Here is a 25,896-nt window from a genome sequence, read left to right as displayed (position 1 = left end):
TTAAGTCTCTTTGTGAAGTGTCAACTGATTTCGGGAATCACACACACCAAGCCCACCACACCGGAACCAGCCTTTGAACCTGGTACACAAGACCTGCTCCATAGCACCATACTGGAACCTGTACACAAGACCTGCTCAGTGGCCATCATACTGGAACCTGTACACGAGACCTGCTCAGTGGCCACCATACTGGAACCTGTACACAAGACCTGCTCAGTGGCTCCCTACTGGAACCTGTACACGAGACCTGCTCAGTGGCCACCATACTGGAACCTGTACACAAGACCTGCTCAGTGGCCATCATACTGGAACCTGTACACGAGACCAGCTCAGTGGCTCCCTACTGGAACCTGTACACGAGACCTGCTCAGTGGCTCCCTACTGGAACCTGTACACGAGACCTGCTCAGTGGCCACCATACTGGAACCTGTACACAAGACCTGCTCAGTGGCCATCATACTGGAACCTGTACACGAGACCTGCTCAGTGGCACCCTACTGGAACCTGTACACAAGACCTGCTCAGTGGCACCCTACTGGAACCTGTACACGAGACCTGCTCAGTGACACCCTACTGGAACCTGTACACAAGACCTGCTCAGTGACACCCTACTGGAACCTGTACACAAGACCTGCTCAGTGACACCCTACTGGAACCTGTACACAAGACCTGCTCAGTGGCCACTATACTGGAACCTGTACACAAGACCTGCTCAGTGGCACCATACTGGAACCTGTACACAAGACCTGCTCAGTGACACCCTACTGGAACCTGTACACAAGACCTGCTCAGTGGCCACTATACTGGAACCTGTTACACAAGACCTGCTCAGTGACACCCTACTGGAACCTGTTACACAAGACCTGCTCAGTGACACCATACTGGAACCTGTTACACAAGACCTGCTCAGTGGCCACTATACTGGAACCTGTACACGAGACCTGCTCAGTGGCCACTATACGGGAACCTGTACACGAGACCTGCTCAGTGGCCACTATACTGGAACCTGTACACAAGATCTGCTCAGTGGTCACTATACTGGAACCAGCCTTGGAACCTGTATACAAGACCTGCTCAGTTGCCATAGAAGTACATCGCTGCCAGTCCACTGACAAAAGCCAACCACAACAGAATCCTATAGGTCCAGTTGGTTTCCACATTCACTGTTTGATCAACGCTACACCCGATATTTATGCCACCCTCTTCTCCCTGTGATTCCACTTCAGACAGACCATAAAACCTCATGGTGTTGTCTCTCAGGATTCTCCGCACATCTTCCAGTTCTTTCCCCGTCTTTGTAGCGACGGCCTCAGCCAGGAAGGACAGGCTTGTCTGGCATCCCGTCATGGGCATCTGGCTGGACAATATCACTCTGGTCAGCTGCTCTGCCGTACAGTCAAGGAGCCAACTCCAGACAGGGCTGCTTGACCCTGGCTTCCACATGTCACCTACAAGATTGGGATCTTCATACAGTGTGTGCATTATTGATGCTATATATCACCCAAAACTGGCTTCCACATGTCACCTACAAGATTGGGATCTTCATACAGTGTGTGCATTATTTATGCCATATATCAGCCAAAACTGGCTTCCTCATGTCACCTACAAGATTGGGATCTTCATACAATGTGTGCATTATTTATGCCATATATCACCCGAAACTGGCTTCCACATGTCACCTACAAGATTGGGATCTTCATACAGTGTGTGCATTATTTACACTATATATCAGCCAAAACTGGCTTCCACATGTCACCTACAAGATTGGGATCTTCATACAATGTGTGCATTATTTATGCCATATATCACCCGAAACTGGCTTCCACATGTCACCTACAAGATTGGGATCTTCATACAGTGTGTGCATTATTTACATTATATATCACCCGAAACTGGCTTCCACATGTCACCTACAAGATTGGGATCTTCATACAGTGTGTGCATTATTTACACTATATATCAGCCAAAACTGGCTTCCACGTGTCACCTACGAGATTGGGATCTTCATACAGTGTGTGCATTATTTATGCTATATATCACCTGAAACTGGCTTCCACGTGTCACCTACAAGATTGGGATCTTCATACAGTGTGTGCATTATTTACAATATATATCACCTGAAACTGGCTTCCACATGTCACCTACAAGATTGGGATCTTCATACAGTGTGTGCATTATTTACAATATATATCACCTGAAACTGGCTTCCACATGTCACCTACAAGATTGGGATCTTCATACAGTGTGTGCATTATTTAGGCTATATATCACCCGAAACTGGCTTTCACAGGATATATCACATGGGTGAGATCATGTGATACATCCTCAACACACATCGAACAGAATATCCTTCAACTCTGAGTTCATGTGCTATGGACGTAGTGAATGGTAATTTGTTTCCATTTCTTTGAATCTAAATATGCATATTTTTCTTACAAGAATATTTGACTCTGATTAACCAATCAGAGATTCAGTATGATGACAAAGTGAGAACTGACCAGTTATGAAGAAGTAAAAGCCATGATCCAGATACTCTGTGATGACGTCTTGGCTGGCTGGGGTGGTGAGGATTGCGACCCGAGGCAACTTGTCCTTGTAGGAAGTGAGCAGCGCCATCACCTCCGACTTGGCCTTGTTCTCACACACAACAAGTGGCATGCTGAGCCGGATAGCCAGCTGAATCTGGGGATAGATACAGTCAGTATAGTACCTGGTACATGGTAGATACAGTTGGTATAGCACCTGGTACATGTTAGATACAGCTGGTATAGCCCCTGGTGCATGTTAGATACAGTCGGTATAGCACTTGGTACATGTTAGATACAGCTGGTATAGTATCTGGTACATGTTAGATACAGTCAGTATGGCACCTGGTACATGGTAGATACAGTTGGTATAGCACCTGGTACATGTTAGATACAGTCAGTATAGCACCTGGTACATGGTAGATACAGTTGGTATAGCACCTGGTACATATTACATTAGTCAGTATAGCACCTGGTACATGTTACATGAGTCGGTATAGCACCTGGTACATGGTAGATACAGTCGATATAGCACCTGGTACATGATGGATACAGTTGGTATAGCAAACACCTTTTTGGCTCTGATCCACCTTGTGAACGCTCAAATGGTACCTGTGCTGGTGATCCCACAGGATCTCGGGACATTAGGTTATGGCACTAGCTTGTAATCTCTATGGTCCTGAAAGGCGGTTCTCCAGCTTAAACCTTCTTCTGTCATCTTATTGAGATATTCTTGATCATACAGTAGTAGACTTGTCCAAATGTACTTTGCTGAAAATCTACAATCTACAATGTAATTCAAGTAGTCGTCTGCAACGCCCACATTTGCTTCAACAGTCTTCATGTCCCACAACATCCCTAAGTTAGCATACACCCACATCTCTGGAGATACTTTTGACAAAGGTTTTTTCTTCTTGTCAAGGTCTTTTAACACTCCCTTGCTTTTTTCCACATACTCTCTTTGTGTATCAAGTCAATCCAAATAAAGTTCAGATAATCGCCTTGTTTATCTAGGACAGGTGCCGCCATCTTGTTGACCTTGGCCTTCCGAAAGAGACTGTCGGTTGTGAGTAACATGATCGGCCGATGCAATATACTGCTAAGTCATCCGATGTATTTCAGGTTTCAGATCTTTTCTTTTCTCTTCAAAGTGCAACAGTTCAAGTCATGTTCCAGTTGTTCACACCCTGCTTGTAACGGGAATGGTAGCAGTTAGGCTGTCACTGCCACCTGGTAAATTTCGCTGACAAACACTGCCATCAGTCCCAAAGTTGATGGCGAGCTAGCCATACGTTTGGAATTTAAATCTCATGGCATGTTTTCAAGTCTTTCAGTATACCTGATGCCTGCAAAATTTACACTAATGGCTGACATCTCCTGTAGGAGAAGGCAACTTTGTAATGTATAACAAATACAATATTGGACTGGTGAGCTCGTGTCATGCTTGGTGGGGGCACGGGTGGCCCAGTCGTCTAAGGCCCCGCGATGTGCTGTGCAGAGTTGTGTCACATGCCAGAAGCCTATGATTGTGGATTCGAATCCCAGTTCGCCCCGATTATGTTTCTAAGTTTGTCAGTACCATGCCCGTGCTTGTGGGTTTCACCAAGGTGATAAACGTCTGAGACCTGCATCACTTCAGCTTTCCTCCCACATTAAGCTGAAATGTCGTGATATGACTGTAATAATGAGTTAAGCCAAACTCACTCACTCACTCATGCTTGATATGAAATAGTAGTAACATAAGGGAGGTAACTAACATTTACAAATTCAAACAAGGGAGGCAACTTGTGGCATGCAGCCAGACATGCCCATCATGAAAACATGAACTGGTATTATCAAAAAATATTTTGTATCATGCAAACTAACACATCATTGTATGAGCTCTTGCAGCCATTCACAGAACATCTCTCAGTGAGTAAACTTGTTCAATGCCTCATCTAGCAATATTTCAGCCATGTCCAAGCAGTCTGTGAACAATGAATCTAGGCGAGGAAAACTGGTGATTGATAGTATGAGCAACATTCTATGCAATCTGTGGGATGACTCCTGGCCGTGCTACATACTCCCCCGTTGACAGAGGGCACGTCCAGGGCCACATAGTAGGGTACTGAGGCTTATTTTGCTCAAATCTAATATGAACTTACTCAGCCCCAAGTTGAGCGCCATAAAATTTCCAAGTCCCGTGATGGGATTCGAACCACGGACCTTCTGACCGAGGTCGGACGCCTTATCCACATGACCAAAGAGGTTAACCCCGTCAGCAAGCTGACAAGGTAAGGATGTCATCTGTGGGATGACTCCACACCCTGCTACACTATCAAGGTGTGACAGACGCAATCAGACAGGTCACACATGCTGCTTCTCGATTCTAATTCAGCTCTCTCAACAACTGTCTATGAACCATCTGCCCGAGGCAAGGGAGTTCACTGACTGTGACAGTCTAGTTTCCACTCTTGCCGAATTAGGCTGGAATTTCTGGGCTCGATCCTAGCATGTCCCTTCTATGTCCCTCCTATTGACCAATCAGATTCCACTTCTGACATTGCCCAGTAAAGACGATCCAATAGATAATCAAGATCTATAATGTAATAAAACGGGTCTTACAACATGAAATGCATCAAATCATGTTAGCACCTTAATTGAAAACATGAAATGATTTGGAAAATAAGTTGTCAGTACAATCATGCAATCGACCGACATCTACAAGGCAGTTTCCAAGCCGGATGTCGATTTCGTTCTGCCATTTTGATTGGACTATGCATAGACTCGTTAGTCCAGCCAAGACATAACTCCTTATTTCCAGCATAGTTTGGCAAGTGAGTGAGTGAGTGAGTGAGTATGGTTTTACGCCGCTTTTAGCAATATTCCAGCAATATCACGGCTGGGGACACCAGAAATGGGCTTCACACATTGTACCTATGTCGGGAATCGAATCTGGGTCTTTGGCGTGATGAGCGAACGCTTTAACCACTAGGCTACCCAACCGCCCCTAGTTGGGCAAGGGTGGAAACTGGACTTATGCTGTCAGTTAACTCCCTTGCCTCAGGAAGATGTCTATGAACATGACCAGGACATCCAAAGTGGTCTCTGAATGCTGCAGTTGTTTACCTGTGCTTCAAATGCCTGCAGCTGGGGTACAGCTGTGTCCACCAGCTTGTCTGTACTCAGGTCATACCCGCACTGACCAATGGCAACGCAGCCAGGGCTCTTGGCGATCTCCTCCAGTTGGCGTGAGGTTTCATCGGTCCAGTACACAGCATTCCGTGGGCTGACACCTGCAACACCAAGTACAGGTGCATGGCTGGATCAGTGACCTGTCTCTCTCCATCGTATATTTAAGAAATATACGACGAGTGGGAGTTGTTTATCTTAAATAAAACACTTCAGGGAGAATAAAGGGCACATGGGTTTATTCTCCCTGCTGTGTTTTATTACGATAAACAATGATCACAAGTCATATATTGTTTCTATGAGATATCAACATTATGTACAGCCTCTTTAAGGATGTTAATCTAATGTACAAGCTTTCAAAATAGTGACCTTAATTCTAATGATGACTCCCTGAATAGAATTCAACCTCTGTCCAGTCTATAAACAGATGGATAAGGTTTGGTATTTCCCGCATATTCTCAAAGTCCACACGTTGATTATCTGTACCTTTTCTCCAAATGCCGATGGTCATATCTTTCTCACTTGTGTATGCGATTGTTCGGCCATCTCGTTTATATCTGCGTACCCCAGCTAAATCTATGGAGAACATCTCCCTAGACACTTCCATCCCAAAACTCTGTCGTCCAATGCATGACATCATCAAGTTGCAAGCTAATATTTGAATCTCCAGAAATGACATCATGATAGATCAACCTATCGTGAAATAAACCACACTTCGTTCTTCATTGTTCTTTGCAATTTATCGTGTAGCTACGGTATATAATGTTGTATATTTGGGGCAGATAACAACGAAAACCTATCACAGCGGTCCAATCATATCCGGACGATGGCGTCATCCACATACACTGATGACGTTCCTGGTTGGAACTGTCCTACCTCCTGTAGAGTAGACTGTTCCTTGTTAGAACTGACCTACCTGCTGTACGGTAGACTGTTCCTGGTTAGAACTGACCTACCTGCTGTACAGTAGACTGTTCCTGGTTAGAACTGACCTACTTACTGTAGAGTAGACTGTTCCTGGTTAGAACTGACGTGCCTGCTGTACAGTAGACTGTTCCTGGTTAGAACTGACCTACCTGCTGTACAGTAGACTGTTCCTGGTTGGAACTGACCTACCTGCTGTACAGTAGACTGTTCCTGGTAACATATGACCTACCTGCTGTACAGTAGACTGTTCCTGGTTAGAACTGACCTCCCTGCTGTACAGTAGACTGTTCCTGGTTAGAACTGACCTACCTGCTGTACAGTAGACTGTTCCTGGTTAGAACTGACCTACCTGCTGTACGGTAGACTGTTCCTGGTTAGAACTGACCTACCTGCTGTACAGTAGACTGTTCCTGGTTAGAACTGACCTACTTGCTGTACAGTAGACTGTTCCTGGTTAGATATGACCTACCTGCTTTACAGTAGACTGTTCCTGGTTAGAACTGAACTACATGCTGTACAGTAGACTGTTCCTGGTTAGAACTGACCTACCTGCTGTACAGTAGACTGTTCCTGGTTAGATATGACCTACCTGCTTTACAGTAGACTGTTTTTGGTTCGATATGACCTACCTGCTGTGCAGTAGACTGTTCCTGGTTAGAACTGACCTACCTGCTGTACAGTAGACTGTTCCTGGTTAGAACTGACGTGCATGCTGTACAGTAGACTGTTCCTGGTTAGAACTGACCTACCTGCTGTACAGTAGACTGTTCCTGGTTAGAACTGACCTACCTGCTGTACAGTAGACTGTTCCTGGTTAGAACTGACCTACCTGCTGTACAGTAGACTGTTCCTGGTAACATATGACCTACCTGCTGTACAGTAGACTGTTCCTGGTTAGAACTGACCTCCCTGCTGTACAGTAGACTGTTCCTGGTTAGAACTGACCTACCTGCTGTACAGTAGACTGTTCCTGGTTAGAACTGAACTACCTGCTGTACGGTAGACTGTTCCTGGTTAGAACTGACCTACCTGCTGTACAGTAGACTGTTCCTGGTTAGAACTGACCTACCTGCTGTACAGTAGACTGTTCCTGGTTAGATATGACCTACCTGCTTTACAGTAGACTGTTCCTGGTTAGAACTGAACTACATGCTGTACAGTAGACTGTTTTTGGTTTGATATGACCTACCTGCTGTGCAGGAGACTGTTCCTGGTTAGAAATGACCTACCTGCTGAACAGTAGACTGTTCCTGGTTAGAATTGACCTACCTGCTGTACAATAGACTGCCCCAGAGAATAGTCGGCTGAGTTTAAGGGCCTCCTGGCTCTCGAAGACAGACTTTCCAAGGGACACCAGTTTGTCTGTACCTGACAAGAATGAAGCCAACATATGAACACACCATGAACAACATAGACTTTGCTTAGAGTGAGTGAGTGAGTTGGGTTTAACGCTGCTTTTAACAGTATTCCAGTTATATCATGGCGTGTCAGCTTAATGTGGGAGGAAAGCCCGAAGTGATGCAGGTCTGAGACATTTACCACTTCAGTGAAACCCACGAGCACGGGTATGGTGCTGACAAACCTAGAAACATAATTGTGGTGAACCAGGATTCGAACCCACAATCATAGGTTTCTGGCGGGACGCAAGGGATGCAAAACTGCACAGCGAATCGCGGTGCCTTAGACGACTGGGCCACCCATGCCCCCACTTTGCTTAGAAAGTGGTAAAAATTACGTAATGATCTAACATACACCACTATGCAATTGGTTCAACACAGCTTTTTACAGCATTTAAGTTGTTCTATATCACAGCGTGTCTGCTTAGTGTGGGAGGAAAGCCTGAAGTGATGCTGATGTTGATCACTTTGGTGAAACCTGTAAGCACAGGTATGGTGCAGACAAACCCAGGATTCGAACCCATGACCATAGGTTTCTGGCACACCTTATGGAACACATCAATGACCCTGTGTAGAAGGTAGTACAATAGTAACCAACTTTCCTCAACATCATGTTAGCACTATGACCTGTGTAACTGAATGCTAATTAGGCTATTTTCAATTACCGTATTTGACGTAATAAGCGCCCCGCTCTAATATGCGCCAACAGCGATATTTGCTAATGTATTGGCTAGTGAACAATCCCAATTAGCACCCCTTCGGATTGATCAATGTACACAAGACTTATTTATTCGCGTATAATATGCACACTTGTGTTATATGCACCCTAAATTATGGGCAGTTAAATTCTGGAAAAATACATCTGTCATATATAAACATTTCAGGCTGTCAGCATAAACCACAAAATTTATCCTTTAACTCCCCTATTTCTAATTTTGAGAGCGCCCTGGGCCCTTATTACGTTGAATACGGTACATGCAAATAAAACACTTTGAGATCTCCCAGTAGACTCAGCTTACCATCTGTGAGCGCTGCTGCAATAACATGATCGGGAACCTTAAACTTCTTGTGTCTGAGATACATTCCACCATCGATGAGGCTGTGGACGAAGGTGGTGTTGCAGGTGACTGTGTCGGCTGTTGACCTTCTCGCCGGTGATGACATGAACACGCCATTCCCCCGTGACTGCCAAGTGCCAACCCGCTTATCACCCATCATCACTCGGACCTTGTTGTTGTTGATGTACCTACGGCCATAATGATCTGTAGTTCTACAACACTGTACTTGAGGTGAGGTGAGGTGAAATGGGGTTTTAACGTCGCATCCAAGATTATTGAACTTATATAGCGATGTGCATGTATGTGTGCGTGTTTGTGTGGCTGCTTGTACTAGTCCGGACTGATGCCAATTTATAGTGCTAGCTCACTGATATACCATGCCACAGTTTAACATGAATACCCCACTCAGACACAGTATACTGACTCCGAGCCGACCAGTCGTTGTTTTAGCCCCTTAATGCCGAGCGCCAGACAGGGTAACAACAAGTACCATCTTTAACGTCTTTTGGTATGATGCGGCCGGGGATCGAACCCTGGACCTTCCGAACCCCGGACCTTCTGACCTACCCACTCACTCACCCATTGACCTACCCACTCACTCACCCATTGACCTACCCACTCACTCACCCACTGACCTACCCACACACTTACCCATTGACCTACCCACACACTTACCCATTGACCTACCCACTCACTCACCCACTGACCTACCCACACACTTACCCATTGACCTACCCACACACTTACCCATTGACCTACCCACTCACTCACCCATTGACCTACCCACTCACTCACCCACTGACCTAACCACACACTTACCCATTGACCTACCCACACACTTACCCATTGACCTACCCACTCACTCACCCACTGACCTAACCACACACTTACCCATTGACCTACCCACTCACTCACCCACTGACCTACCCACACACTTACCCATTGACCTACCCACACACTTACCCATTGACCTACCCACTCACTCACCCATTGACCTACCCACTCACTCACCCCACTGACCTAACCACACACTTACCCATTGACCTACCCACACACTCACCCATTGACCTACCCACTCACTCACCCACTGACCTAACCACACACTTACCCATTGACCTACCCACACACTCACCCATTGACCTACCCACTCACTCACCCACTGACCTAACCACACACTTACCCATTGACCTACCCACACACTTACCCATTGACCTACCCACTCACTCACCCACTGACCTACCCACTCACTCACCCATTGACCTACCCACTCACTCACCCACTCACCCACTCACCCACTCACTCACTCACCCACTGACCTTTACCCACTCACTTACCCATCAAACTACACAATCGCTCACCCATCAACCTATCCACTCACTCACTGACCTACCCACTCCTTCAACTGATGAAGCTACTCACTCACTCACTCACTCACCTGTCGTTGAAGTCCAGGAACAGCTCCACCGTGCTGAGGGGGACTGTGACGGTTGCGTACCCCAGGGACCGCCCCTTCTTGTCAATAGCTAGTTGTATAACGGGGCGGTCCTTACCACACTTCTGTAGTGCCGGGGCGAAGCACCGAGTCACATCATCAGCTGTTGTTCCCATGCCGATGTTCTCTACAACAAACATAAGCCCATATGAATTGTGTTTTCCTGGGAGTACTTAAGTGGCTTATTTGTCTTTGGTGAACTCAGCAATATTTCAGCTATCAACTAAGTCACCAGGCCTGACCACCTGATTCAGTTTGTTTGAAAAAGTATAGGTTCTAGGGAGCAATTCTAAACCTGATGGGGGCACGGGTAGCCCAGTCGTCTAAGGCGCCGCGATTTGCTATGATTGTGGCTTCGAATCCCGGTTCGCCCCGATTATGTTTCTAGGTTTGTCAGCACCATACCCGTGCTCGTGGGTTTCACCGAAGTGGTAAACGTCTGAGACCTGCATCACTTCGGGCTTTCCTCCCACATTAAGCTGACACGCCGCGATATAACTGGAATACTGTTAAAAGCGGCGTTAAACCCAACTCACTCACTCTAATCCTGAATTCATTGTTCATATCCTTGGGCATAGTATAAATCTTCAACATATCAGGTGATTAATGTTTCCCATCTTCATTATGTTCATTCAAAATGTCTAAGTATATCCGAAAAAACACAAACCCCTTCTTTAGTATGTTCTTTTATTTCCAGGACAAACTTGAATCAATGTTATTGTATTCCCTTCAAATGACCAACATCATTCGCATGTAACAGCAAAATAAATGAGACAATATTACAAATAAGTTTCTCTTGTGAGAGGCATGATTTCATAACAATATGGAAATATGATAATAGCAATATGGTAATATGATAACAGCAATATGGTAACAATATGGTAATATGGTTATAACAATATTGTGATGTGATAATAGCAATATGGTAACAATATGGTAACATTGCAATAACAGTTGGGAAATTAGCTTCTCTTGTGTGAAACCTGATTTGATAATAACAGTACAGTCATGCCCCGCTTATACGGACTTCAGATATCCGGAAACCTCGGTTCCCGGATGATTTTCATTCAAAACGAAATAATTACTATATAAATTTACCTGTCCATCCGGAAATTCAGTTTCCGGAACCGGACGGTCATTTTCATACACAAAACACAGAAATGCACACAAAATTGTCTCACTTATCCGGACAATACACATCCGCTGGTGGTAATCCTTCCCCTGGTGGTAATCCTTTGATTCGTGAGATGTCAATTAACCAAGTGACACTGAGTTACGTTTGAGACGTTTGTATGATGTTGGTTTTCATAACATGTAACCCTAATTATATATAGTGATGTCATAAGTTTTGTAATTGTAAAAACTCAAAATGTACTATTTCAATAAAATTTGTTCTTTTGCAATTTCATTATGAAGTTTCTAAAATATGTGAAGCCCCTTATTGGTGTCCGATCAAGATATGGCTGGACCACGCACGTCTATACACGTCTTTGGCTGGACTATTGCTTCACGAGGCACCAAAACATACTCACTCACTCATTATTTAGTGGGGACATATTAACACAATTTCACAGGCCATGGCCAGACTAAATCATACCACACCAACATGTCCCGACATGCTGAAAATAGTTATATAATTTAATGATCGAAATATTCTACACCATCAACATCGAATTGTGAACATTCATTAAAGGGGCACTTATCTAAAGAAATTCCCAGGGACTGGTTGTTGCCTTTGTTATTGTTTTTTTCCCCGTGAGTACCCGGATGATACGCAACGCAACTGAGTGTGACAAGAGACTTGGCTACCGTCTGCAAGGACAGCAACATAAACTTAGAGGCAATATTTGTTTTACGCAACTGATTGGTTAACCGTGATCTATAAAGATTTTAAAAAAGGACGCATGTTAATTAATTTCTTCAGCCTAAACAAACAGACGAAAGAACGGCAGAGATTATCAGATGTCGTCATTTGGAAATACCCCAGATGGTTATAGTTTAATCATAAAAAAGCATCCATGCAGTGAAAGCATTTTCGGATTTCGGATTGTGTCGATAACACGATTACTACTCCCTTGTTGTCATCCACGTTTTCTGGTATAATCCTACACTTATGTATTTGTCGTCATTCATTTGATGCTCAGTTAATGAAATTATTACAATTATAATTAGTGGTAGCACCACTCAGAATACCTGACAAAGGTTCCCATTTGGCATTTATTGTGTCTGGGGTAATTATTCAAACTAAATCCAGGTTTGAAGTGAGGTATTAACAAACCGTAACTTTTAAATGTTATCTAGTTACTACTGTTACTTTCATTTTTCTCTTATATTTACAATAAACCTCGTATGATGTATACACGACCAATTTTTTAACCTACCAATGATAAGTGTTTTACGCACGACTTGCTTTACAGCTGATGACGATGATGAGCCTTCTTCGTTATCCATTGCCTTCTGAAACAACTCTTCAATCTTCAATCAGTGCATTCATTACACGAGGCTCCAGCTTCGACGACTACATATATATGATTTCCAATAAATTGTGCAATCCGTCGATCGCTTCCGGGTCCACAAGTACTGACAGAGTTGTCGCCCCTGAAATGAAGATTCTTCCGAGCATATGAATATGTCGACATTTTAATAATGAAACAGTGTGAATGACATATTCATAGTAATATCAAACAATTTCGATTGACGTACCACCTCAAAATAAAAAAATTACATCACAAGAAGCGCCGTACATGTGATGTATTTTAGAGTTACCTGCCCTTGGTTTCTCTAAACAAATATTGCTCACCTGGATATTGTTTGCGGCTTTGGTTTTGAAGTATTGAGTGACGTGTCACGTTATAAAGATTGTACGGAATTGCACATTTTGAAGAGATGTGTTATCGTGAATAGGAAGATTTCATTGTTTTGTTTTTTTACGGATAATTTACTCAGGTAACTGTCGTCTCGATCAAGAATGCGGAAGTGAAGCTGATTATTGATATTTCACCACAGGTGTTACTGAAATGTGACCGACAGTCCAGACTGATCACTCCAGCATCACTGGCTGATGACAAAGTACACGACTGTCCTCAACAAATTGTTTCATCTCATAATGACGGACACCATGAGTGATGGACTGACGTCCTCAACAGCAGACGCTTTCACCTCTCATCAGAAGTTTTTTATCAGTAAGTTATCCAAGTTTGTAATGGCCTTACAGATTAAGCAATGTCATCATGCCTGTCTATACACATTCTCCTCTGATAATAACGAAAATCAGGCATCTGTGATAGCAAGTTATTCACGTAAATTAATGTTCTTTGCATTATGGGCCGCCTCTGTGGTCTTGTGGTAGAGCGTCCGCCTGGAGAGCGGAAGGTCCGGGGTTCTATCCCCGGCCACGTCATACTAAAAGATGTTAAAAGATGGTTGTTGTTACCCTGTCTGTTGCTCGGCATTAAGGGACTAAAACAAGGACTGGTCGGCTCGGAGTCAGTATACTGTGTCAGCACTATAAATCGGCATCAGTCCGGACTAGTACAAGCAGCCACGCACACACGTGCATGCACGTCACTATATAAGTGCAATAAGCTTGGACACAATGTTAAACCCAATTTCACCTCACATTTTTGCATTATGGGGGGCAGGGGTGGCCCAGTTGTCTGAGGCGCCACGGTTTGCTGTACAGAGTTGTGTCCCTTGGGCACGCCAGGAACCAATGGCGTTCGAATCTCAGTTCGCCCGATTATGTTTAAAGGTTTGTCAGCACCATACCTGGGCTTGTGGCTTTCACCGTCTGAGACCTGCATCACTTCGGGCTTTCCTCCCACATTAAGCTGACACGCCGTGATATAACTGGAATACTGTTAAAAGCGACGTTAAACCCAACACACTCACTCACTTTTGCTTTATGGTCAAATGTGTAGGGCTCTATACAATAACATTACGAAATTTTTTTTGTCATTGTATCACCTACGTATCAAACACCTGACACCTGTACCATATGTACCGAAGGTTAGGAAAATAGGAAGCAGGGAAGGGAGCAGCCCCACAGATGATGTCCTCACCTTCTCAGCATTCTGACGGGGTCGATTTCTTTGGTCATGGGGGGCACTGGTGGCCCCGTCGTCTAAGGCGCCACGATGTGCAGAATTGTGTCCCTTGTGCACGCCAGAAACCTATGATATGTGGGTTCGAATCCCGGTTTGCCCCGATTATTTTTCTAGGTGTGTCAGCACCATACCCGTGCACGTATGTTTCACCGAAGTGGTAAACGTCTTAGACCTGCATCACTTCTGGCTTTCCTCCCACATTAAGCTGACACGCTGTGATCTAACTGTAATACTGTTAAGAGCAGCGTTATACCAAACTCACTCACTTACTCACTCATTCTTTGGTCATGTGGACAGGTTTCCTTCCTTGGTTTTACAAGGTCTGGTTTGAATCCCATCACAGACTCAGAAGCTGCATATGAACAATGAATCATTGTGATTACACATGATATATTACTTTAGCAGAGCTATGGATAAGCAGCGTATTTGCGTAAAATACCCCCCCAAAATATTCAAAAACCCAATTACTTTCAATTAACTTGCGTACAGAAAAGCATTCATTAAATGAAAAACTCAAATGTATGAAAACAGCACATGTAAATACCCAATGAAGCATTTTTCAGTATGGTACAAAGAAGCTAATTTCCGTAACACAAATACGAGCTAATTTACTTTCCAAGTCAAGCCTATTTTTTTAGAACAGTTAATCATTTTTTTAAATCTTAAAATGTTCACTAATTTTGGGAAAAACCCAATAGAGTGATGAATAGATGACTGAAAAAATATTGGTTACCCAATGAAAAATGTAATAACCCAATTAAAATAGAAACCCTAGAGTAAAAACTCAATTGCTCAAAAAGTTATCTGGAGCTCTGCTTTAGTGATTAATCCTTTTATAATGACTGTTGGGGACTGTATGTTCTTCTGACCACAGTGAATGTTGACAAGTCAGTGGGCGCCCAGTATCTGAAGGGCTGCATGTGTCTGGACCCCAGTCTTCAGGTGCACATACATGTGGACAGGCAGGGCAGGTCCTTGGAATGTGCAGAGGTGCTGGTGCCCAAGACCCTCATAAAAGAGGTGTTACAGATGGATGGCATGTAAGGGGATGTCCCAGCACTTCCCACTCAGGGTTGTTCTCTTTCTTTTCATCAATTTACATATTCCACTGACACTTACATAATGTAAAGTAGGGGGGAAATCTGAAAAAGTTTTTTTTGGTGTTTATTCTTCTAAATGTTCAACATGAAATATGTATATACCATATTCGACTTAATAAGCGCCCACGGCGACACTTGCTAAGATATTGGCTAGGGAACAATCCAAATTATCACCCCTTCTGATTGATCAATGTACACAGGACATTTATTTGCATATAATACGCACTCGTGTGTTATATGCACCCTTAATTATGGGCAATTAAATTCTGGAACATAAACATTTCAGGCTGTCAGCATAAACCATGAAATTTATCTTTCAACTCTGTTGGTTTTTTTTGCACCAAAATAATATTCCCCCTATTTATAATTTTGAGAGCGCCCTGGGCGCTTATTACGTTGAATACGGTAATTGTTTGAGCTGCAACAATAAAGGCAAGCAGAACTATGACTGTTTACATGGCAACATATTCAGATATTCTGGACAGTACTTTTACTTCAGTTTTTCCCACTTACTTGTGTAAACCAAGAAACAAGAAGGGTTCTCCTTAAAGGGCAAGTTCACACGGAAATGAACCATTTTTTCTTGTACTTTTTCCACATTAAAAGTGTTAACATAGAAGTGTCATAGACAAAAATATGAAAACATCATATTTAATTAACATATGTTTTGCACTAAAACGATTTATATTTTTCACATTTACCAAGTGTTCTATTTCCATAACAAAAACACCATGGCTTATGCCCCTTGCAATATGACGTCATTGGTGCCAATTGATAAACATTATGACGTCATCATGCTTTGTTAGAGCCGCTTCACGTGGTGTAGGTACAGTTTTGTGATTCTAACATCTCAGATGCCAGCCAGAATTGTGTTATGCTGAGTCACCACTTGCCCGGAGTGTGTCGTAGACCATGTTGTTTTACCGCAAACTGGTCCTTGATATCTTTTGCGTTGAGAATAGACAGGGACCCAGTTGACTTGGCACCAATTACGTCATAATCTAAGGGGGATAACTCAGGCCTATTTTGCTCGTAAAACGAAGGCCTCATAACGGCATATCACTTTCGTACTATTGTGAGCTTCCTACTTTCACTGTGAAAAAAAATGAGTGTATATTTTCAAACACAGATACTAACTAATTCTAAAATTGCGTTTTGTTTAGAAAAAGAAAGAAAGTGATTTTTGCGTGTACACTTCCCCTTTAAGGCTACATGCTCATCAAAGTGTTGACAGTCTGACACTGTAATCTGAGACTTTCAACACTCCCTCACCAAAAAAATTCTCCAGTAATTTACAAATTATTTATTTAATATTCAACCAAGATTTTTTTGTTATGTTTCATTTGTCATATTTTATTTTCTTATAACAAACTGTTTAGGGCTTGTGATAAACTGATGACGGATGTGATTTCACATAAGCATGAATGGTTGCTAGAACTATCTTATCTCAAAATTCTTCAGGCTTCTGAAAGGAAAGACGTTATCAGTCAAGAAGCCAGAGACGATGCACAAAGCTATCTTGTCAAGATGGAAAAAGAATGAGGAAGGGGTCGTGTTTTGTGGCTCCCAGTATTCTGAGTCTGTGGAGAGAATGGCAAAGGCGGAGATGAAGCTGCTGTATCACATGACTGATGCTGGTGCTTATCTCACAGATCAAAATTTCACAGCAAAGAAGGATGTCGATGAGGTCATCAACCGAGCTTTCCTATCTGGTATGTAGGTTAAATAACATGAACACTCTTATACATGTTATATGTTGAATAACATGAACACTCTTATATGTTAAATAACATGGACACCCTTATATGTTAAATAACATGTACACACTTATATGTTAAATGACATGAACACTCTGATATGTTGAATAACATGAACACTCTTATATGTTGAATAACATGGACACACTTATATGTTAAATAACATGAACACTCTTATATGTTAAAAAAAATGAACACTCTTATATGTTGAATAACATGAACACTCTTATATGTTGAATAACATGGACACTCTGATATGTTAAATAACATGAACACTCTTATATGTTAAATAACATGGACACTCTTATATGTTAAATAACATGGATACTCTTATATGTTAAATGACATGAACACTCTTATATGTTGAATAACATGCACACTCTTATATGTTAAATGACGTGAACACTCTTATATGTTGAATAACATGGACACTCTGATATGTTAAATAACATGAACACTCTTATATGTTAAATAACATGGACACTCTTATATGTTGAATAACATGTACACACTTATATGTTAAATGACATGAACACTCTGATATGTTAAATAACATGAACACTCTTATATGTTAAATAACATGGACACTCTTATATGTTAAATAACATGTACACACTTATATGTTAAATGACATGTACACACTTATATGTTAAATGACATGAACACTCTTATATGTTAAATAACATGGACACTCTTATATGTTAAATAACATGTACACACTTATATGTTAAATGACATGAACACTCTGATATGTTGAATAACATGAACACTCTTATATGTTGAATAACATGGACACACTTATATGTTAAATAACATGAACACTCTTATATGTTAAAAAAAATGAACACTCTTATATGTTGAATAACATGAACACTCTTATATGTTGAATAACATGGACACTCTGATATGTTAAATAACATGAACACTCTTATATGTTAAATAACATGGACACTCTTATATGTTAAATAACATGGATACTCTTATATGTTAAATGACATGAACACTCTTATATGTTGAATAACATGCACACTCTTATATGTTAAATGACGTGAACACTCTTATATGTTGAATAACATGGACACTCTGATATGTTAAATAACATGAACACTCTTATATGTTAAATAACATGGACACTCTTATATGTTGAATAACATGTACACACTTATATGTTAAATGACATGAACACTCTGATATGTTAAATAACATGAACACTCTTATATGTTAAATAACATGGACACTCTTATATGTTAAATAACATGGACACACTTATATGTTAAATGACATGTACACACTTATATGTTAAATGACATGAACACTCTTATATGTTAAATAACATGGACACTCTTATATGTTAAATAACATGGACACTCTTATATGTTGAATAACATGAACACTCTTATATGTTAAATAACATGTACACTCTGATATGTTAAATGACATGGACACTCTGATATGTTAAATAACATGAATACTCTTATATGTTAAATGACATGAACACTCTTATATGTTAAATGACATGTACACATTTATATGTTAAATAACATGAACACTCTTATATGTTAAATAAGATGGAATCTCTTATATGTTAAATAACATGGACACTCTTATATGTTAAATGACATGAACACTCTTATATGTTAAATAACATGAACACTCTTATATGTTGAATAACATGTACACACTTATATGTTAAATGACATGGACACTCTTATATGTTAAATGACATGAACACTCTTATATGTTGAATAACATGTACACACTTATATGTTAAATGACATGGACACTCTTATATGTTAAATGACATGAACACTTTGATATGTTAAATAACATGAACACTCTTATATGCTAAATAACATCGACGCTCTATCATGTTAAATAATATCAATGCTTTACATTTATCATGTTTATCATTTATCTTGTTACTATGGTAACAACAAGATCAGAAATCGAATTATTTATGATTTTGGTATAATGAATACAATGTTTAATGAAAAAAAGCATGTTGTACTGATGGTTAATCATAAGGCCACAGTTGTTTGTATTTTTGATGGGTGACGGAAGTTTTGCTCACCAATTACCATGGGTAGGTTAACAAAATTAACTTTGATGTTTGATGTTTGTGGTTTTATTATTTGTCTACTCCATCAAAGATTGTCACTTGTTTGTCTACTCCATCAAAGATTGTCACTTGTTTGTCTACTCCTTCAAAGATTGTCACTTGTTTGTCTACACCATCAAAGATTGTCACTTGTTTGTCTACTCCTTCAAAGATTGTCACTTGTTTGTCTACACCATCAAAGATTGTCACTTGTTTGTCTACACCATCAAAGATTATCACTTGTTTGTCTACTCCATCAAAGATTGTCGCTTGTTTGTCTACTCCATCAAAGATTGTCGCTTGTTTGACTACACCATCAAAGATTGTCACTTGTTTGTCTACTCCATCAAAGATTGTCGCTTGTTTGTCTACTCCTTCAAAGATTGTCGCTTGTTTGTCTACTCCTTCAAAGATTGTCACTTGTTTGTCTACTCCATCAAAGATTGTCACTTGTTTGTCTACACCATCAAAGATTGTCACTTGTTTGTCTACACTATCAAAGATTGTCGCTTGTTTGTCTACTCCATCAAAGATTGTCGCTTGTTTGTCTACTCCATCAAAGATTGTCGCTTGTTTGACTACACCATCAAAGATTGTCACTTGTTTGTCTACTCCATCAAAGATTGTCGTTTGTTTGTCTACTCCTTCAAAGATTGTCACTTGTTTGTCTACTCCATCAAAGATCGTCACTTGTTTGTCTACTCCTTCAAAGATTGTCACTTGTTTGTCTACTCCATCAAAGATTGTCACTTGTTTGTCTACTCCATCAAAGATTGTCACTTGTTTGTCTACACCATCAAAGATTGTCACTTGTTTGTCTACTCCATCAAAGATTGTCGCTTGTTTGTCTACTCCTTCAAAGATTGTCGCTTGTTTGTCTACTCCTTCAAAGATTGTCACTTGTTTGTCTACTCCATCAAAGATTGTCACTTGTTTGTCTACACCATCAAAGATTGTCACTTGTTTGTCTACACTATCAAAGATTGTCGCTTGTTTGTCTACTCCATCAAAGATTGTCGCTTGTTTGTCTACTCCATCAAAGATTGTCGCTTGTTTGACTACACCATCAAAGATTGTCACTTGTTTGTCTACTCCATCAAAGATTGTCGCTTGTTTGTCTACTCCTTCAAAGATTGTCACTTGTTTGTCTACTCCATCAAAGATCGTCACTTGTTTGTCTACTCCTTCAAAGATTGTCACTTGTTTGTCTACTCCATCAAAGATTGTCACTTGTTTGTCTACTCCATCAAAGATTGTCACTTGTTTGTCTACACCATCAAAGATTGTCACTTGTTTGTCTACTCCATCAAAGATTGTCACTTGTTTGTCTACATCATCAAAGATTGTCACTTGTTTGTCTACTCCATCAAAGATTGTCACTTGTTTGTCTTCTCCATCAAAGATTGTCACTTGTTTGTCTACTCCATCAAAGATAGTTACATGTCTACTCAATCCAAGAGAGTCTGTTGTGTGCTGTGTTGACCAGATGGACATTGTGTTCCAGGGGTAGAGAAGATCGTGGTGAAGGCGCTGACAGTGAGACAGGCGATGAAGGCCCAGACACTGGCCGACGCCTACCCTGGGATCATCTACTTCACAGCAGGTGAGTGTCGGCACATTGTCTGCAGTTAGGGCCACACTGCATTCACCTTAGGCCCTGAACAGGAATATTCTAATAATATCATCATTGCCACATGAAAGGAACAGGAAACAATTTAAAAAATTGGAAAAAGGAAATTAAAATATCACTTTAATAGGTTGGTTTACAGAGTTTATTTCTCAAATCATTTGATTGATAGTCAAAATAAAGTTTGGGCCCGTGATTTGATGTTTGCTCTTTGACCATGCCCTTAAATACTCAAAATGAAGTTTTGTCTCTGTAAACATCTTCTGCTCTCAAATTGCCATTGAGAAGCTGAGTGAGTGAGTTGGATGTTTGGCCACTTTTAGCAATATTCCAGCAATATCATGGTGGGAGACACCAGAAATGGGCTTCACACATTGTACCTATGTCAGGAATCGAACTCAGGCCTTCAGGGTGACGGGTGAACGCTTTAGCCACTAGGCTATCCCACTGCCACGACAGAAGCTGAACTTCAGGATGTATGTTTATTCTCTTGATGACATCATGTTTTGTTAAATCCATTGAATCCATTATTAGTTTCCAGTTCTCAGGATTTTTGCAGAAAATGTTTGGGTATCAATGCTGACGGCAACTGTCTTTGTTGACATGAATTTCTATGTGAGCTATACTGCTGGAGCACCATTTTGAAAATTGTAATTTAAAAAAAATAAATTTTGCAAAGCTGGTTTTGTGTTCCTACAATTTACTGTTATGGTGAAATGTTTTTTGATATAATTGTGTGAAAGGGAGACCCATATGTTTTACCTTCCTTTCAGAAACTGATAAAAATTACCCAAATTATTATGATTTTTCAATTGATCACAGTTACTTTTGTGATTTTATATACATGAAAACATTCACACAAAACATGATATAATTCAGAAAATCAGATTAAAAGAAATCTACAGACATTTTGGGTTTGAAAAAAGGATTGTATCAAATGAATAGTGTAACTCACTTATCACACAAGAGAGAGATTTTGGGGGATGGTTTAATTCTAATGTCTGAAATCACATGGTTACAAGGTGTCCATCCAATGAATGAGATTACCTGGAAGGGGGAGACAACTCTACAGAGACTGCGTGGCCTTCTAGCACACCCTGGGTGTGTTGCCCTGGGTGAGATCGGGCTGGACAAGGATGAGACAGTCACACAGCGAGACATGTTCTCATCACAGGTGAGACTCTCGGGATAAGTGATGAGGATAGAGTGTGATGTTGTGTTGTGTGATGGTGATGTTGTGTGTCATGTTGCAGGTGATGTTGGCATGTGACATGGATATGCCCCTGGTGTTGTGTGACATGGATATGCCTCTGGTGTTGTGTGTCATGGATATGCCCCTGGTGTTTGTGTGTCATGGATATGCCCCTGGTGTTGTGTGTCATGGATATGCCCCTGGTGTTGTGTGTCATGGATATGCCCCTGGTGTTGTGTGTCATGGATATGCCCCTGTTGTTGTGTCACATGGATATGCCCCTAGTGTTGTGTGACATGGATATGCCCCTGGTGTTGCATGACATGGATATGCCGCTGGTGTTGCATGTGATGGATATGCCGCTGGTGTTGTGTGTGATGGATATGCCCCTGGTGTTGTGTGTGATGGATATGCCCCTGGTGTTGTGTGTGATGGATATGCCCCTGGTGTTGTGTGTCATGAATATGCCCCTGGTGTTGTGTGTGATGGATATGCCCCTGGTGTTGTGTGACATGGATATGCCCCTGGTGTTGTGTGTGATGGATATGCCCCTGGTTTTTGTGTGTTATGGATATGCCCCTGGTGTTGTGTGTCATGGATATGCCCCTGGTGTTGTGTGACATGGATATGCTCCTGGTTTTGTGTGCTATGGATATGCCCCTGGTGTAGTGTGTCATGGATATGCCCCTGGTGTTGTGTGTGATCGTTATGCCCCTGGAGTTGTGTGAAATGGATGTGCCCCTGGTGTTGTGTCATGGTGATGTTGTGTGTCATGTTGGCAGGTGAAGTTGGCATGTGACATGGATATGCCCCTGGTGTTGTGTGATGGGGGTAAGTCAGAGACAATACACAACATCCTCACAGAGTTCAAGGACCAACTGCCGCCAGTTTGTGTTAAAGGAGACCGCCTCACATCCTCAGCATTGCAGACATTCCACGACATGGGGTGCTACATCTCCTTGACAGGTACCATTGTCTTGATGACATGTGATATATATCTCATTAGTAGATACCACTTCCTTGATGACAGGTAACACATCTCGTTAACAGGTACCACTGTCTTGTCAACAGGTAACACATCTAGGTAACAGGTACCACTGTCTTGATGACAGGTGATATATCTAATTAGCAGGTACCACTTCCTTGATGACAGGTAACACATCTCGTTAACAGGTAGCACTGTCTTGATGACAGGTGATATATCTCATTAACAGGTGTCACTGTCTTGATGAAATGGTAACGCATCTTGTAACAGGTACTACTGTCTTGATGACAGGTAACCCATCTCGTTGTGAGTGAGTGAGTGAGTGAGTGAGTGAGTGAGTGAGTGGAAGTTTACAGCAATATACAGAAATCTGGTCAATACATATTACTGTTAACTGTACTGAAGGTCATCACGGTCGGCAGCATGAGCTACGCCACCATCTTTACAAGTATTGTAAATGATCTGCCACGGAGTGCAATGATGCAAAAGGTGATACTAAGTATCACGATGCACAATAAACCAAGTCAGCGAGCCAGTCTACCGATCCCATAAGCTGTTTTTTACGACAAGCATTGTCGTCTTTTACGGCAAGCATGGGTTGCTGTAGACCTATTCTACCCCAGATCGTCACAGATCTGCACAAGAATAACTGTTTATTCTTTGTTTACTGTTCATCACACAAAGTAACAAGGAAGCCAAAATAATCCCAACAGCTACAGAAGGCCTTTTCAGCTCACATTTATCCCAATTTTGAAAGAATTATTCCATCTACTTCATATACTGAAGTTATTGCCATGGCAATTGTATTTAAAATGTTATTCCATTTTTCTACCCACCGAGTTCATGTATTAATGTCTAATTTTGAAATTCTAATATTTTTGTATTTAAGGATATGCCTGGACGACCCCTTATAAGGCAGGTCCAAGAGATTGGCTGAGCAGTGTGTCACATGACGTAGACAACACGCGACTACTACTGGCCAGTGACTCTCCGGGAAAGTTCCCCAACTTCCTCAGCAAGTTCACTGCTGCAACGAGATCTTACCACGCAGCACTCTACAAAGTTGATTGTTTGAACATGACAGAGGCCTGCCAACAGCAGACAGTGAAGTACTGTTCGAAGCGGAACGAGCCATTCAGCGTGCACAGCATCCTGGAGTTGGCATCCGGTGGAGTTCAACGAACTCCACATAAACTTGCAGCCATTGTTAGAAAAAATGCATATAGATTTTACAGTTTTGCTGAAAAGTCTGAGAGGAAGTGGTCAGAATGTTCCAAACAGGAAGTGACCTCGGAGGTTGTTGACCTCCAGACAGCCAAGAGGAGGAACTACGTGTCCACGGGCCTCTCACTCACCCTCGCTGTCCTACTGGTTGTCATCTTGTTAACCTTCCAGCATGTTTGGAAACTTGATTCTATGAGTGAGTGAGTTGGTGGAGTTTGAAGCTGCTGTGTACAGGATTTCAGTCATATCATATCTTACAGCTTCTTGTAACAGGGGGGGGGGAGGGGGGAGCACTGGTAACCCAGTCGTCTAAGGCGCCGCGATTCGCTGTTCAGATTCGCTGTTCAGAGTTGCGTCCCTTGGACACGCCAGAAACCTATGATTGTGGGTTCGAATTCTGGTTCGCCCGATTATGTTTTTGGTTTGTCAGCACCATACCCGTGCTCGTGGGTTTCCCCGAAGTGGTAAACGTCTGAGACCTGCATCACTTCGGGCTTTCCTCACACATTAAGCTGACACGCCCTGACCTAACTGGAATACTGTTAAAAGCGGTGCTAAATAGGCATACTCACTCACTCTTGTGGCAGGGAAGCCTCAGGTGCAATCTCATTAAAATCAGATCTTAGTTCTCACTATCGCTAAACAAAGATCTGAGGACATCCAATTACCGTCACGTCAGAACGACCTTTCATCCAACCAATCAAGGCGTCGCTTACCAGACAGTCGGAATGTGATTTCTAATCATGAAACCTCGAAAACTTTAACATGGCGTATTCCGAACGAAAGCTACGGCCGACTGATTCCGTCAAAATTATCGTCCATCTCTCTCGTCTGTGGGATAAACATTTGAACGGAGGAGGCGTTGCACAGTACGTCGGAGGCACTGCCAGACAATCTTAACCATATATTAGAGTTTCCGGAATGTATGTTTGTTAAGTTTTCAAAATTTTAATCGAGAACTGTGTCAACATATTTTTCAAGCGTAGCAGTCTGAAATGGAAGTCGCCAGGTTGAAAGGTATTTCAACATATTTTGCTCAATCCCACCACCCATTGTCCAACATCAGCATACATACAGAGTATTTGATACAAAACCGAATTTAGAATCAATATAAACTTACATACATGTGTTTATTTATTAATATGGTTACAGATGGTTTTTGGTAGTCACGTGATGCTCGTCCTTCGACAATTGTGATGATGACTTGTGAGATATGTTTGAAATATATACAATGTTA

The 25,896-nt window shown here is 41.8% G+C and overlaps 2 protein-coding genes across 3 annotated transcripts; one reads left to right on the top strand and one right to left on the bottom strand.

Annotated features, from left to right (window-relative positions):
- Nucleotides 1–943: 943 nt before the first annotated feature.
- LOC139473240 (3'-5' ssDNA/RNA exonuclease TatD-like) lies at nucleotides 944–13,133 on the bottom strand. Of its 2 annotated transcripts, none has more exons than XM_071255771.1 (7): nucleotides 12,952–13,133; nucleotides 10,514–10,697; nucleotides 9,040–9,266; nucleotides 7,893–7,991; nucleotides 5,634–5,800; nucleotides 2,499–2,682; nucleotides 944–1,448 (listed from the first exon to the last, which is right to left on the bottom strand). In XM_071255771.1, the coding sequence occupies exons 1-7, from the start codon at nucleotides 13,019–13,021 to the stop codon at nucleotides 1,075–1,077; spliced, it is 1,305 nt and encodes a 434-aa protein (XP_071111872.1). In that variant the 5' UTR covers nucleotides 13,022–13,133; the 3' UTR covers nucleotides 944–1,074. The 2 variants fall into 2 exon arrangements, with proteins under 2 accessions (XP_071111872.1, XP_071111873.1); XM_071255772.1 differs by having other exon boundaries at nucleotides 12,974–13,133.
- A 219-nt stretch (nucleotides 13,134–13,352) lies between these two features.
- LOC139473254 (3'-5' ssDNA/RNA exonuclease TatD-like) lies at nucleotides 13,353–24,931 on the top strand. The gene is made up of 7 exons (XM_071255791.1): nucleotides 13,353–13,752; nucleotides 15,551–15,716; nucleotides 17,238–17,488; nucleotides 21,136–21,234; nucleotides 22,281–22,432; nucleotides 23,233–23,416; nucleotides 24,325–24,931. Exons 1-7 carry the CDS (start codon nucleotides 13,632–13,634, stop codon nucleotides 24,861–24,863), a joined length of 1,512 nt encoding a protein of 503 aa, XP_071111892.1. The 5' UTR covers nucleotides 13,353–13,631; the 3' UTR covers nucleotides 24,864–24,931.
- The last annotated feature ends 965 nt before the right edge of the window (nucleotides 24,932–25,896 follow it).

Source organism: Haliotis cracherodii, unplaced genomic scaffold (assembly GCF_022045235.1).
Source record: "Haliotis cracherodii isolate W230 unplaced genomic scaffold, xgHalCrac1.p SCAF_27, whole genome shotgun sequence".
Lineage (NCBI taxonomy): Eukaryota > Metazoa > Mollusca > Gastropoda > Lepetellida > Haliotidae > Haliotis > Haliotis cracherodii.
This window is presented reverse-complemented; position numbering and strand designations above follow the sequence as displayed.